At 39.3% G+C, this 16,593-nt stretch overlaps 1 protein-coding gene across 7 annotated transcripts in view; it reads left to right on the forward strand.

Annotated features, from left to right (window-relative positions):
• The first annotated feature begins 752 nt into the window (after nt 1–752).
• Nucleotides 753–16,593, forward strand: part of LOC104600335 (uncharacterized) — a 30,274-nt gene continuing 14,433 nt past the window's right edge. For 6 of the 7 annotated variants that reach the window (XM_010263220.3, XM_010263221.3, XM_010263223.3 and 3 more), the window contains exons 1-6: nt 753–1,220; nt 1,459–1,520; nt 1,734–1,872; nt 1,996–2,068; nt 3,887–3,952; nt 4,631–4,837. In XM_010263220.3, coding sequence (XP_010261522.1) covers nt 1,081–1,220; nt 1,459–1,520; nt 1,734–1,872; nt 1,996–2,068; nt 3,887–3,952; nt 4,631–4,837 — 687 coding nt within the window. In that variant the 5' untranslated portion in view covers nt 753–1,080. The remainder of the gene's footprint in view (nt 1,221–1,458; nt 1,521–1,733; nt 1,873–1,995; nt 2,069–3,886; nt 3,953–4,630; nt 4,838–16,593) is intronic. The other variant, XM_088895445.1, reaches the window with a different exon arrangement.

Below are 16,593 nucleotides of genomic sequence, written 5' to 3' on the forward strand. Positions count from 1 at the left end.
GCAATTTCTGTTTTTATCCAATCTTTATATTTTTTGAGTTTTTTTTTTGTCTTTTTCAGTTTTCATTTTTCTTGTTTTTTTTTTGCAATTTTAGTGTTTTATTATAATTTCAAATGTTTTTTTTCACAATTTTTGTTTTTTTTACATTTTCTATTTTCTACATTCTATAAATTTTTCTGTATTTTTTGTTATTTATTTGCAATTTCTATATTTTTTCTATAATTTTAGGCATTTTATCTACAATTCTTATTTTCTAATTTTGTTTTTCAATTTCTATAGTTTTTTTTTTATTTTTCGTAATTTACGTGTTTTTATGTATTTTATATTTGAAAATATTTTTTCAACATTTTCCTTTTTTCATGTTTTTGTAGTTAAAATATTAAAATATATAGGTACATATTTTATATTTTTCTATGAAGGGTAAAATGGTAATATATTAACTCCCGTTAGTCTGTTTAACGTAAAGTTAGTGACATGGTGAGTTTTAGGCTTTATGAAAAGTTACGTTAAATTAAAAAAATGCTAAAAACTCATGGTAAATTTTAGACAATTTCCCTAAAAAATAAAGAAATTTCAAAAGATCTATTTTTTTTAATTTATATATATAATATATAATATAAATATAAAAATTAAATTTCCCAATTATAAGTCATAGAAATATATTTATCACTTATAAACATTATATAATTATTCATAATATCAATAAATACATAATTATAGTATATATTCCAGCATTAACGCGGAATCGAATCCCGCAACCAGCACTTTGGGGGTTATCAATGATGCATGGCACCGAATACAAAAAAAGGATCTTGTTATAACTTATAAGTTATAACATCTAATCCGGAATAAATCGGATTCGGAGTCGAATCAGTTACTGGACTTCCAAGTCCATTGAAGCATTGACAGCCCTACCGCCGCCCTTGACTCTTCTCTGTATCATAGTCGATTCCTGTGTGTTATTGAATCGCCGGTTTACCATCGTAGTCTGTTAAACTTGAATCGCCGGTTCGCCACTAGGTTTTCAGGGTTTTGCGCAGAAAGAGAAGCGCACTTCTGAAACTTCTTCTTCTGGATTCCATGGCGTCTTCTCCGACAAAACGCCGCCGTAAAAGCCAGAGTGAAAACGATTCAATCGACGCTTATCTACAAAAGAGCTCGCCTATCGTGGTCTTCGCTCACAGCTGTGGATCTCCCTCCACTTCAGATTTTATGATAAAGTATTTATTCTTTCTCTCCACCGGTTCACTATCAAATGGATTTACTATTAGTCGGATTGTATTGGTCAAACTAGATATCGTTTTTACGCCTGTAGTTTGTTAGCTCTTTGTTTTTTTTATGAAACTTCAGTCGTGGAAAAATGGATATTGAATTCAGTCGAAGAAATAGCGTCATTTGGTTGTAATTTTCATCCTCAGTATTTAATTCTCAAGCTAAGAAATAGCGTCATCTATGCAGATGGAGGAACATGCTACGTAAGGCGTTGCATGCTGTCGAAGTAATTACTTTTGACTACCCTTGTGAGTTTATTTACCTATAAACATCTATTTTAGTTTGTTTTAGAATCTTTTTCTGTGTATGTTTGCTTTTGTTTTTTGTTTTTTACCAGCCTTAGGGTTGAACTGTATTCCCCAAACCAAGTATGTCATGTTTAGTAGTCTAATTTAGTATACTTATACATCAGAAGGGCTTATGTTGGAGATTGCTATCTTTCTGTTATAAACTTGTGGCAGATATCCATGGCGCGAAATGGAAGACACCTCCTCCTAAGGCAGAGGAATTAGTTGACTATCACTTGGATGTTGTAAAAAAGGCTGTGTCAAAACATCCCAACCATCCGCTGATTTTGGCAGGAAAATCAATGGGCTCAAGGTATTAGCCATCTTGCCGTTTACAATGCTGCAGCTGAAGGGATCCTGTATGCTGACTGTGCTTTTAAAGTTTTAATACATTATTTTGTGTGGCTTTCTATCTGTCTCTTGGTTTTATTTGCAGAGTGAGCTGCATGGTAGCATGTAATGAAGACATCAATGTTTCAGCAATAGTTTGCTTGGGCTACCCGTTGAAGGTTTGCAATCTAATGTGATTTTTCTTTTGTGTTTTTGGTGTTCTAGCTATGCTATTTTTCACCAGCCATGGTTGATACAAGGATTATCAAGTATGAACATGTCGTGGAACTGAAAACTTACGCCATATATTTTAATATCTTAATATAGAAAATCAATGTTTACCAAAACATTTCTACCTCATGTAGTTTGCCTTCAAATTTCTCACCAAATAATCTTGGAGCAATGCCTTAGTAGAACTATTTTTTTTTCTTTTTGAAAAAGATAAAGTATAAGTTCATTAACAAAAAGCAGCACCCATGTGCAACAAGAGACTGTACATTGGGATAATATACAAGGAACATATTACCTTGTGCTGGAGTTGACATTTCCCTACTGTCAACCACATTTTAGATTCTCCCTAAAGGGACTGTAAAAAGAGGTCTTAAAAAGACTGTATATCTCTGCTGGTGGATTCCCCCTTACTCCAAGGAGAGAAAAATACACCTAAATACTAGTGAAAAAGGAGTAAAAGGCAAGCAAATGATGAGTAGTTTTGTAAGCATTTCTTACAGAGGATACATCCACGGGGAGGAAGGGAATACTGCAGCGTCCATCTTTTATGCCTTGATGGAAATTCTCAGATGTGCAATACACCCCTACAAGGATTATTTCTTCTTCTGGATTGATTTGATTAGACGCTAAGGCCCCGTTCACTTTTTGGTACGTTACTTACCCGGGTAAATGCAATTACCTGGGTAAGTTTTTCCTGAGAAACACTTATCCAGGTAAGTGCATTTACCCATGTTCTTTTATTTCCCAGGTAAATAAGGCAATGCCCATTTGAGCCATAGAAATCCGTTATTAAAAGGGGCATTTTGTCCCATTCAAGTGTTGGCAACTTTCCCCCATGTGAGAAAGCTATTTACCCACCTAGGAGATGGGTATCACTTAGGTAAGTGATACCCAAGAAAATAAACTTTCCCTGGTCCCCACATAAAGCTGAAATGGTCAATGGGAACCAAAATCCCATTGACCAACTTTCCCCCTCTCCAAATCCAAAAAAAGAACGTCTCCTAAAGGAGATGTACCTTGATTTTTCTTTTGATGGAAAGTACTTGTAGATAATAATTGAATTAAAGGTATTACTAGGTTTCTTCAATAGGAATGTTTGTTTCTTTTTTCCTTTTATATTTTATTTGTAATCTGCAGGGAAAGAGGGGTGGGGAGATATTGGAATCCTAAATAGAGATTAGAAGAAAAAACATTTCATTTTCTTTCATATTTTTGGGGATCCTAATAATGAGAAGAGTCAAGTGGAAAAGATTTTTGTTTTTTTTTTTTTCTGGGAAACCATGCAAATAGGTTTAATACATTTTTAAAGCTTAGGGAAATAAATATTTTATTTATTTTTTTCCAAGGGGCTACTAAATTTTCTTGAAAACTTTTTTTGGGGTGATATTAAGATTTTACATTTATATTTATATTTGTGAAGGGCATTTAAATAAACCCAACTTGACCTCCCATAATTTTGGGTGTTCCCTCACTCCCCTGGCTTCATTCCTGCCCATACTGTCAAATAATGGGAATTGTTATAAAATTCAGTTAACCAATACAGTGACCATGGCCGTTTTTTCAATCACATGGCTCCCCAAAATGTCACTAAAAATTTTAACTATAATAGTCTAAACTCTTCATGCAGTGGGAATAAGACCAATTTCTGATTCTTGGGTGGAGAGTTGATTATTTCCTACTCCCAGCATGCTGTATTCCTCGTTGTGTAGGCTTTCTCTGATACTAGTAAAATACCTAGTTCTTATTGGAGTTGTATTTTGTTCCAGGGTAAAAATGGAACTTTGCGAGATGAGACATTGTTGCAACTCAAGATTCCTGTCATCTTTGTACAGGTAAAAGTTACGTTTGTTTGTGCATTTTTTCAAGTTATACAAGCAGCCATTATGCCCTATAGTTTTCCTATGATAGGTCTTTCTGGCGTGTATGCATGTGAATGGTGCTTCCATCCCATGATGCCTCCTGCCAATACCCTATGGCTTGGTGGTTGCAGAACTCCTCCAGGGTCACTTCCCAAGTGGTGGTACCAATGAGAACAATCTTAGATTTCTAAGTAGATTGCTCATTACTGGAGGTTCTATACAGTTCGGTGGTAACAGAAAGGGTTGCCCTTTCTTTACTTAAAGTGAAAAATATGTAATATCCAACACACCAGAATTCTGCCCTTACTGGATTATGATCATATAGTATATTACCTTCTTATCCTTCATGTACGATACATGCACTAAACCAACAACTTTGTATATCAGAAAATAATATCATTAACTGACTCGTGGAGTCCAAGATTTCTATGCACTCTGTTATTTAAGACTGCATTTGGCAACCTGCATGTGTGCCTCGTGTTTCCCTGGGTTGCTGACAGGACATCCTCACATACTAATGTGTTTTTAGAAAAATTATTATTCCTCACTAGCATTCATTTTATTGGATGACACAGCACTGCAGTTGAATAATTAATTTTCTTTTCCTTCTCTCATCTATTTCTACTTACATGATATGCTTGTTTGATGAAGGGTAGCAAAGATGGGAACTGTCCACTAGATAAGCTTGCTGTAGTTCGAAAGAAGATGAAATCTGCCAATGACTTGCATGTGATTGATGGTGGAGATCACTCCTTCAGGATTGGAAAGAAGCACCTGGAGTTGCACCACTCAACCCAAGATGAAGCCGAGGATCAGGCAGTCAAGGCAATTGCAATGTTTATTGGTAAAACTCTGAAGGTAAGGTGATATTCTGTCCATGGGAGGAATGTGCTGTATTTTGTATCACTTGGCTCTTTTTTTTTTTTATTTAGTAGCGTGTTTTCTCTGTATGTATTTTTATGAATCATCTCCAAGTGTTATGCTGTATCAATGCTGAGTGAATCTGCTATTAGTCAAGTGCAACCATTTCTTCTTTGTTCTGTTTTCTTACCCTACCTAGCACAAGAAACATATAGTTGAATAGGATTAGGAATGGGGTGATTGTTCATAGCTGGCCTGTCCAGCCCATAAATTTTTAGCCCTGGGGCTGAGCCCAAAACATCTAGGTCTGGTAGACACAGACCCATATATATGAAAGAATGTGCCGGTTCTTTTAAATGTGATAGAGATATGGAAGAGAGAATATTCCAGTGTGTTTATTGTAGAGAAAATAGGAGAAAACAAACATATGAAAGGATTTGGCATTGATATGGAGGAAAAAAATGTAAAAGTATTTTAATTATAGAGAAATGAGAAAAAAAAGAAAGGGCAGACACCTTATTCTAGTAAGAGAGTTAGAAGAAAACAAAGGAGTGATTTAAAGAAAAGAACAAAATATGAGACGAAACCCATTTTATTGGCTATCTAAGTTGAACATTGGACTGTTATGATGTCCTTTTACATTCCATAAACACCATGGTCACAATTAGAAAGATAGAAAGGAGTAATTAAAGGGGATTTAAAGAAAACCCCATTTTATTGGCTCTCTAAGTTGAAAATTGGTCTTTTTATGATGTCCTTTTCCATCCCTTTACCTTGTTTATACAATATGATATGGTTTAACTGCACTATACATTAAATTATTGCATCTCCCATATGGAAACACCATGGCAATGTACAAGGCGATTCCAGAAAAATGCCTTGTCACCTAGGCATCACTCTAAAGACTATGTTGGGAATATGTGTGGTTTGAGACCAGTGTTTTAAAACGTGGAGGTGTGGCGTGAGGCGTTCCACTACTTGGAGGTGTGAGGCGTAAGCCTCAAGTTTGTATTTTTTTTTAATTATAGTGGGTATATTAATAAAAAATAGATATTTTAAGCATAAAAACATATATAACACTAAAATGACTTAATTTCAATCAATATTTGAGTTCTAAATCTCAACTTTTCAACACCAACTAACAATATAACATAGTGAAAATGTGAAATACAATTCTTGATTCAAGTATGCAACATAGATCACAAAAAAAAAAAAGAAACAAAAAACTATAAGGACTGAAACTCAGTCAAAAGACTTTAAATCATCTTCCTCTAGAATAACAAAGGCATCATCATCTGCTTCAAGAGTTGCATCCACATCATATGGTTCATTTCTCTCTATTTCATCATCTTCATCCTCATCAATCAAATTTAGTTCAGCACTCTTGCCTCTCCTTGTCCCTACAAACAAAATCCATTTGTAATTATCACCTCACTCAATAATCCTCAACTAGAAAATTAATTGGATCACTAGAAGAATAGAATCAATCAATATACACTAATTATTACTTACTTTGAGATTTAGTAGCTTGAGCCTTTTGATTTCTACGATCAAATGTCTTGTTGCCACTATCACTTGAGCCCCTCTTTCTTCCACTTGATCATTCTTTGTTGGTAGGGGCTGTTACCTCTACTAAATTTGTATCTGCATCTTCAACCACCTCAACTGTGACAATTTCAAGGCCCAAAAAGTCATTATCCACCCAAGAAGGATTAGTTGGAAGAACTGGATCCTCAATTTCAGTAGTCCATTCATCATCCTCTTCCACATGTTGTGTCAAAATGGGATCAATACTTGCACTTGCCCTCCTTTTCATGTTTCTTTCCCTCAACTTCATATTATATATCGCAAAAACTAAAGCATTTAACCTTTGTTGCTCCAATTTGTTTCTCTTTTTTGTGTGTATCTAGTACAAAGACAAAATATATATTATTAATAACATTGTCAAAACACAACTATTACATAAAAACCTAAAAAGTAAATAAGAAAATAAATAATAACCTGCTCGAAGGTGCTCCAATTTCTTTCACAACCGGAAGCACTACATGTAAGACTCATAACTCGAATAGAAAATTTTGTTAATTCTGGTGTTTGGGTTCCAAACCGTGCCCACCAATCAGCTACAAAAATATCATTTAACAAGACATTAGTAAAGCTTTAAAATATCCAAAAATAGAATTGTGCATAGTTGCATACTAATTATCAAACAAATAAACCACTTACTAGGAGATCGCCTCTTCCTCGTATCAATTGCCATGTCACAACCAAAATCTCTTAGTGCTTTATCATACATATCCAATTGGCAATCTGCTAGGGCATGCTCGTGCCTATCAGGAATCATCCTTTTCATGCATTCAAATAATCCCTCTCTTATTTCACGATCATTCAAAAAATTTGGTTCATAGTGTAGTTGTGGGTTTAAATAATAACCTATTGCATGAAGGGGGAAATGAAGTTGAGGGGTCCATCTTTCATCAATCTTATTCCAAATAGGCATATGGTTTCTCTTTATTCCACTACAAGCAAATACAATTTGCTCTTTTGCTGAATCCATTATTTCATATAAATAAGGCATTGAGGGTCTTACTTTAGAATCAACTTCTCTCAACACTGCAACAATTGGCAAAGTGGTCTTTACACAAAATGCCACCTGTGGCCAAAATCTGCTATCAAACATTATAGTTTGTTTTGCCTTGACACCCTCAGGATGCTTACTCCTATGGCTTCCATTCCACTTTTCAGAAGCAAACATTGATTGAAGAGGTTGCTTCTATTTATAAATGCTTTGCAATGTCAAGTAAGCAGTGGCAAACCGAGTAATTGCTGGACGTAAAAGCTCTCGGTTTTTTGTGAAACTCCTCATTAAGTTTAAAACCCATCCATGGCGGTAAATAAATTTTGTGGCCTGCTTTGCCTTCTCAATTGTTTCATTAAAAATTTTCATCTTCCCAATGGACTTTAACATTAAATCTATACAATGTGTAGCCATGGTTCAAAGTATCGATACGATACGCCCGATACGGGGCGTATCGTATCGTATCTTTTGAAAACGATACAGTTCGAAACGCCTTCTTCCAGGTGTTTCAGACCCCCAATTTTTTTAACAATAAAAAACTCATTTTAAGTTTCCTAAAAAACCAAACTTTGAAAAAAAAACTAAAAAAAAATATATGTTTCGACCATTTCTAAGTACCGATACGATATGACCGAAATGCGTATCGTATCGATTCTTTGAACCTTGTGTGCAGCACAAGGAGTCCAATACAATTTTTTCATCTTTTCCATCAACTTTTTTCCAGCAAGCACATAACTTGAATGATTATCTGTGATTACTTGAACCACCTTATCCTCTCCTACTTCAACAACATCATCAAGATATTTAAAAAGAAGCTCACCATCTTTAATTGAATCTGATGCATCAATAGATTTCAAAAACATTGTCCCACTTGGACTATTAACAAGAAAATTGATAATGGACCTATTTTTTCCATTAGTCCATCCATTAGACATAATCGTGCAACCATAGTCCTTCTATGATTTTCTATACTTCATCAATTTATCTATATTCTCCACTTCTTCTTTCAAGATCCTAGTGCGAAGATCATGCATGGATGGAGGCTTATAACCTAGACCAAAATTTGCAATTGCCTCACACATACTCTTGAAATAAGGACTATTTGTCATGTTAAAAGACAATGCATTGGCATAAAAGCATCTTCCAATAGACCTATCAACATCTTTTTTTTTTTTTTTTTATCTTTTTTCCATTATGAATTTAAAGTTCGTTGGCGTGGCTCAGATGAAACAAATTGATCCATTGGGCCTGCTGGTCGTGGTGAAAATGATTGTGGAGTGACTGGAGTCCCACTTTCACTCTGGCTTCCACTTCCACTTCCCACAATAGACTCATCAAATCTAGGATTAGGAGCTATACAACTCCCATGTTGAGAAGTCATAGGTGTACAATTAAACCTCCCAACACTAGCCACAAAATCAGACTTTTTCTCCACCTTAAATTCGGTAAGTGCATTTCGACATCTTAATTTTACCTCTTCAGGGCATTATTTGCACACACTCATTCCATGTTTAGTACTAGCCAAATGATGTTTTAATCAGTTTATGCCTCCTGTGCACAATTTACTACAAAATGCACAGTAAATGTAACCTTTTTCCCATCCTCTTCTTTAACTTATTCCCAAGCAAAATCCTTTCTAGACATTCTAGGTTCTTGATGAAATAGGGATCAAAGAGATCAAAATATCAAATTGCAGCACCTAATTAAATAAAAAAAGAGTATTAGTTAAAATTCACAAATTATAATTTCTATCATTTAATTCAGATTTCTACTTTCTATAAGACTATAAGCATTCAGTTTCTACAATTCACAAGCAAAATCAATAAATCATTTATCAAATTCAAAAGAAGCAAAATCAATAAATGGCTGAATTGATGAAGCTACAGCCAACAGTTGGGTCTTGGGCCTCTTGGCCTATTCGGATGTGTTCAAAAAAAAAAAAAAAAAGAAAAGAAAAAAATAGGAAGAACAGAATCAACAAATTACATAATTTATTCATGCAGCTTTGTTCAAGAAGGCTGAAACAAAACTACTAAAATCAAGAAAAAAAAAGAAACAAATAAACAAAGAAACAACAGAATACAGAAATGAAGAACATGACTATTAAGTACTAAGTTACTAACCGTTGAAGCTTATTTCCAAAAAAAAAAACCGTTGCAGCTTTGTCACAGGTTCACAGCCGCCCAGGTTGGTCGGTTACTTGGTTGGCCCAGCAGCAACCTCTCTTCAATAGTTCGATTGCAAGTGAAAATAGAATAAAAAAATAAGATCACATCTGAGAAATTTCAGGTTGCTCGAAGAAGAAGAAGTTGCAGGTTGCAAAGTGCAAAAGAAAGAAAGAAGTTGCCGCCTTGCAGGTTGCTCGAAGTTGTTGCAAAGTGCGAAAGAAGAAGAAGAAAGGAAAAGAAAAAAAAACACATACCAGACCAGATTTCTCGAACTCGAAGTTGCAGGTTGAACATTGGAACAAAGTAGAGGTTCTTCGCAGTTCGCACTTAGCAGCAGGTTTCACAGTTCAGAGTTCTTTCGAGCCCTAAAGTTTGGGTTCGAAAGAGGGATGTTTCCCCCAATAGTTGCATACAATGGGGGCCATGATATAATCGTGGCCCCACCAATTAGAACATAAAAAAATTAAAACAAATAATCGGTTAAATGTTTAAATACATCACACATGGGAGGCGTAAGCCTCTTTCCAAAGGCATGCCACAAGCGCGCGCCTCCTTGGAAGTGTATGCCTCTGCCCACGCCTCTATACATGAGGCATACGCCTTAATGGTCTGGGCGCTTCTGTCGTGCACTTCCGGGCTTTTTGGAGGCGCCTCGCCTAGAGGTGTACGCCTTCCATGCCTTTTAAAACATTGTTTGAGACTGGTGATTTTTAGTGATTTCTTGTTATGAGGTTCATGGGAAAGGTAAAGAGTCTTTTGGACCTTTTGAGAAGATTTGTCTTTATTTTTTTTCCTTTTTTATTGTTAAATGTGATTGTGATTTTGAACCTAATTGTTTCACATATATAGCAATTCTGGCTAGTTTTTCTCCATTCACTCATCTTCCTATTCCCTTGTTTGTGGTGGTTTTCATGTTCCATTGAGAGTTTTGGGCTCAATTTTCCATGCATTTATTAGATTGTTGCTTGCTTCATGTGGTTTCTACTAACTGCTATGCTTCCCCCACCTGTGTTTACCACATTTTTAGTGTTTCTTTTTCTTTATTTGTTCATTTATGAACTGTATACACTTCTATGAAAATTTAAGATAAAAGGTTCTAGTTAATTTAGAGCATTCAGAACATTAAGAAACTTGATGATGCGCGATTTGGTGCTCCTTACTGGCAGACGGTTTGGACGTCGGACTGAGTAGGTAGCCTAGTCGAGCTATAAGAAAGTGATTATCAGAGTATCCGGGTAGCTTGACTCGAGGTGGGCACTCTGATACTTAAGTCAGCGAACTGGTAATTGTTTGCAAGAAAGCAAGAGAGCTAGAGAATTGTGAGACCTAAATTGCGTGTACCTTGTGCGGTTGGAGGAGAGGCCTTTATGTAGGAGAGCTGCCGTGAGCCTCACGAAATGCGTCTGGGATCTCTGACCCGTCTGGTTCGGAGGTGGACTCTGTGTAAGTGGGTAACGTCAGTCATGTCGTTAACCGGAGTTGGGTCAGATCTATGGAAGTAGGTTGCCTCTTATGTCGATTTGTGGTCTTGCCTAACTGTTCACAGTTCAGCTTATCGGGGTGGTGCCGAGGTAGTTGTGAAGTGTCCAAAGTGCTCTCGGGGTCTACTTACGTGGTGTCGAGATGTTGCCCTACTGTTCTGCAATGCCATGTGTTGTGATATCATTGGAAGACCAAATTACCCTTCATCAATTGCCCCCACTCCCGATTCCGATGCGATTAGTCGATGAGGGAGTAGTATTAACCCGAGGTGATTTGGTCCAAGTTTATTCCTCGGTCGTGATCCGACCAATGGCTCGGGATAGGGTTGGTTCGATTGGTCTGGCCTAGGCATGAGGTAGCATTTCGGGGATGCGTGGACCCCACACAACCATTAGTTTGCGTGGATGTAAAAAATACGCTAAACTAATTTTGCCTCAGAATACGAACCGTTGCGTCCTTGCGAACCGTTGGATCTAACGGATCTCAACCGTCCATAGTTCAGTTCAACTATCTATAAATAGGACTCTTAAGGGACCATTTCACTCGTCCCTAACCTTGGAGTTCTAGTGCATAGTGAGGTCGCGGAGCTTGGCATTATCAAAGTCATCGGTATAGTCGACAAGGTCGGTCTATTCATTCTAGGTGAGTCATCTTCCCTTGATTTGTTTTTTGTTTTTATCATGTTAGGTGTCGAGTCTGGGGAAGAGAGGGATCCATCCTACCAGATTGAGGAGGGGTCCTTGTCCCAGGAATGGCGAGGTTCCAACAAGGGAGCCTCATCCTCCCGTCGTCGTCCCAAAAATAAAATTGAGTTCGGTCCCACCGAATTGGCTGTTGAGGATGTTTACGAGCTTGTAGACCGTTATAGGATACTAGACCAGTTCGAATATTCCCTTTCCCTTGGGCAGTTCCCATGGGAGAATGACGATGATGAGATCGCTATCTTTGAGGAGGCCTTGAAAGTGGGTCTTTGGATCCCCCTTCACCCTCTTATTCTCGAGGTTGCTGGACTACTACAATGTTAGCCTAGATTAGTTTTACCCCAATTCTATTAGGACTCTTGTTGGCACCATCTCCTTCTGTGGCTTCCCCCTAGATCTCAAGACCTTCGCCGGCATATGCCACATAAAGCGAAATCCCTCTAGTACTCCCGAAATGTATAACTACTACTTGTCCTACTAGCCTAGGTGTAAATTGCTGCACGACTTCTCTTCCAAGGTACCGGATTGGAAGAGGAGGTATTTCTTTCTTGAACAAAGTGGTGGATGGCCATTCTCAATGGCCTGGAGAGTGGGGACTAGGGACTTCGGGGAGGATGCGTTGAGTGAACGGATGCAGCTTAGGGTGCATCTCTTAGTGGACAGGAGTTCGGAGCTGAGTGAATTCTTGGTCGAGGAGAAGCTGATCTAGACCGGGGCTAAGTCCTCCGGGTAGGTCGTCATTTCAAGTTGGGTGTGCCAACTTTCAGGTTGTTCCAAGCTATGAGGAGGAAGAAGAGGAAGGTGACTCCCCAAGAAGCTCCTCAGGTCATAACTTTCGAGCTTGCTGGACAGAAAAGTCGTGTCGGTGGTTGGCCTCGTCAAAGAGGAACGACTAGAGGGGACCTTGCTCGAATCCGAGGCCGCCCGAACTTCCGAGGAGCCCCTTCCATAACTCAGGGCCAAGGCAACCACTAATTCGAATGTTGGGGCCACTTCCAAGGAGAAGCGCACCATCATGGACTTCCGAACTACCCTAGTAAAGAGCAAGGAGGCCGTCTTTCTAGAGGAGGTTGTAGAGCTCTGTGAGTCGCGTCCCGATGAACTAGGCGGGAAGCTTATGTGTTGTCGCCTAGTCACCTAGGTGAGGCTAGGCGACAGGGGGCGCCTTGTCGCCTAGTTGCCTAGGTCAGCGCCTAGGCGATGGATTTTTTTAAGTAAAACCATTATCCTAGGGTAGTTCCCTAGGTTTTATAACCATCTTTCCTTAATAATTATTCATAATTTTCATAAGCAAAGTATACATTTCATGTTTAAGTCTAGAAAATCAACATTTTGTGAGAAGAAAAAGAAAAAAGGAAAGAAAATTCATAAAATATAGGGGCTGAACCCCTACTTTTGTTATAGGAAAGAAGAAAAGAAAAGGTGGAAGAAGATGTGGAAGAAGAAAATGTGTTGTTGATTAGACAATATTTTAAGTTCTTCCCTTGCTTATTGGTTTAGGTTTTGAAAATTTTGAGGGTTCAATCAAGGATCAAAATTTCGATATGATACACCCCGTATTGGGTGTATGGGGTCCCGATACCTATTTATAGGTGTTTTTGGAGACCCGTTTTTTTAAATAATATATATATATATATATATTTAAAAATGAAGTTGAAAACCAATGAAATAAAAAAATAGGGGGAGTATCGTTATAAGTAGACCTGTTCATGGGTCGGGCCGGGCTTTGACTCTTTATTAACAGAAAACTATTAGGCCCGAGCCCGAGCCCGGCCCGACCAACGGGCCTATAACTTGGGCCCGAGCCCGGCCCTGATAAGAAGCCCGAAGCCCGACCTAATAAAAGAAATTCAAAATTTTCCCTATTCAAATGGACCTTTTTTATTTTAATTTAGATGTTTTTCCCCTATTTAAATGAACAATGAGCCTACAAGTGAATCAATGACCTTCTCAAATCAAAAAATTTATTCAAATAGACATCACATAGGGTTTTTACTTAGGTTTAACTATAGGTCGGGCCGGGTTTACTTAGGTTTAACTATAGGTCGGGTCGGGCTATTTTGGCAAAGCCCGAGCCTGGCTCGAATTTTATGCGGGCGGGCTTTTTGGCCCGAGGTTAAGCCCGTGGGCCAAAAAGCCTGTTCAAGCCCGTCTGGGGGTCGGGCCGGCCTGTCGGGCCACCTCTGTCAATACATAGTGTATCGATACTTTGGACCATGGGTTCAATACAACAGTTTGCAATTTTTGTGTTGATTAAACCCTAACAAAATAAGAAATTAATAAAAAGGAATTAGTATATAAACACATAAAATGAATATTCTAGTTTAATAATGTCTATTTTATAATTTTAATGTCAAAAAACTGCTTGGGGACTAGGCGAGGTGAGCCTCCAAGGGCGCCTTCCTTGACAACTATGTGCATTGCCTCTTGGTGGTATGTACCCGCCCTCTTCCTTCATACTTAGCCAAATTTTAGCTTGCTGTTGATACACCGTTTCTTTTTCCTCAAGCGAACACCATGGCCAATGCATTGTTGGGGCAAGCCGAGAGGGGAGCTGCTAGAACCCAAGTTCTTGAGGAGGTGACGGAGCACTGATCTCGCCTGGAACGAGCTAGCTATCTTGTCCATGACTTGAAGGCCGAGATTGTCCAAGAGCGAAGTCACAGTGCCGACTTGGCGAGCACCATTGAGAAGTTGACCAACGAGTTGGAAGCCAAAGGTTGCGAGTTACGAGAGGAGGCCGAGCTTGCTGAGCTTCAAGGGAAACTCCTTGACGACATCCATGCTGTCGAGGTCTGATTTGTCAAGGACTTCAAGATTTCACTCGGCTTTCTGAAGGAGAGAGAGGAGTTGGGGATAGGCGCCTTTTATCAGTGTTTCAAGCTATGCCAGATACTGGTGGCCTTGGTGTGCCCCGACTTTGACCTGGCCAAGCTGAAGTGTTCGACGTGCACCGACAAGATGATGACCCGAGTTGATCAGGAGCCTGACTTTGAGGAGGAAGACGAGGTTGACGGGAGCATTGAAGGTGGCGCAGACGGCAGAGCCAGTACTGGCAACATTGGAGTTGACGATGTGGGCGTTGAAGAGCATGAAAACATTTGAACTTCTTGCCTCTTTTCTTGGACCCCCCTATATATATGTTATACGTCGAGACTCTGAGCTTGCATTACTCAATGAAATTGACTTTTTTTTGCATATACTGTGCCCCCTTTCTCACCTACTTTTTGTCACTAGAAAATAGGCTAAGTGTTAAAACACGATCCGAGGTTGCTGACGTGCACCTGTGCCTAGATCTCAAAGCAACCAGGCTTACGGTTTTGGCTAAGCCAAAATGTTGCCAATGTCCTGAGTTGTCGACATCTTTCAGGTTGGCATAGGGGGCCTTAGAGCTGAAAGCGGTTTGGCTTCCCCTTGTTCATTTGACCAAGTCGTCGTAGCGGTCGATCTATACTTTTGTTCTCACGGACGTAGCTCAAAACTCTCGAACTCCTCATAAGTAGTATCTCCTTAAGTTATCAACGTTCCACGCATGGGTACCTGCCTCACCTCTAACGTTTTGAGCTCATACGTGCCTTCGCCGATCACCTTGAGTACTCTATAGGTGCCTTCCTTGTTCGGACCTAGCTTTTCTACATTGGGTTTAGGTACCATAACCTTCATGAGTACCAGGCCACCAACTCGAAATTGGCGTCTCTTAACTCGGGCGTTGTAGTACTGAGCTACCCATTGTTGGTACGCCATAGTTCAAATGTAGGCTAAGTCATGGACCTCCTCCACTAAGTGGAGGTTAGTTCACAACTCGTCCTCGTTAGCCTCCTTGTCGTACGTCTCAAACCACAAGGTCGACACTTAGATCTTGGTTGGGATGACAGCTTCTGTCCCATACGTTAGGTTGAAAGGAGTCCCACTGGCCTTCATCTTGATAGTAGTTCGGTAGGCCCCGAGAACACTAGACAACTCGTCCACCCACAAACCCTTAGCTCGGGAAACCCGAGCTTTTAGTCCATGGAGGACGCCTTGTTCGTCACTTCGGCTTGACTGTTTTCCTGGGGGTGGGCCACCAAGGTGAAGATATATTGGATTCCCATCTCGGCAAACTAGTTCTGGAACTTGATATCTTCGAACTACTTCCCGTTGTTTGATATTAACACCTTGGGGAGTTTGAATCTACAGAAGATGTTCCTCCAAAATAAATTTTGGACATTGTGAGTTATGATAGACACCAGTGGCTCAGCTTCCACCCACTTGGTAAAATAGTCCACCGCGACCACTAAGAACCTCCTCCGCGCAGTCACAGGTGGGAAGGGACCGAGGATATCTTTCCTCCACTTTGCGAATGGCCACGGGCTAGTGAGGTACCTCAGGTTGGCAGTGGGCTGATGTGGTATGTTAGTGTGCCGCTGACATTTGTCGCACTTATGAACTAACTCCACTGCGTCCGCTTTCATTGTGGGCTAGTAGTAGCCTTGTCTTAGATTTTTATGGGCCAATGCCTTGCCCCCCCCCAAGTGTCCTCCGTAGAGACCTTCGTAGATCTCGCGTAGCACCTAGTTCCCTTATGTTGGTCGCAAGCAGTGCAAGTAAGGGAGTGTGAACAACCAGCGATATAGTTGCTCTCCAATGATAACATAGCAAGCTGACTACCCCTTTATCCTCCGAGCTGCGTTGCGTTGCGTTGGTAGGGTCCCGTGGCACATATAGTCAACGAGCGGGTTGATCCAGCTCGGTTCCACAACCAAAATGGGAGCAACCTCTTCTGCCACTCTTTCTATGCTAGGTCGTGATAGGTCTTCAATGTAGACCGTTTTCTTCATGATGTTCGTT

The sequence above is a fragment of the Nelumbo nucifera genome, chromosome 1 (genome assembly GCF_055504915.1).
Source record: "Nelumbo nucifera cultivar China Antique chromosome 1, China Antique-T2T, whole genome shotgun sequence".
Classification (NCBI taxonomy): domain Eukaryota; kingdom Viridiplantae; phylum Streptophyta; class Magnoliopsida; order Proteales; family Nelumbonaceae; genus Nelumbo; species Nelumbo nucifera.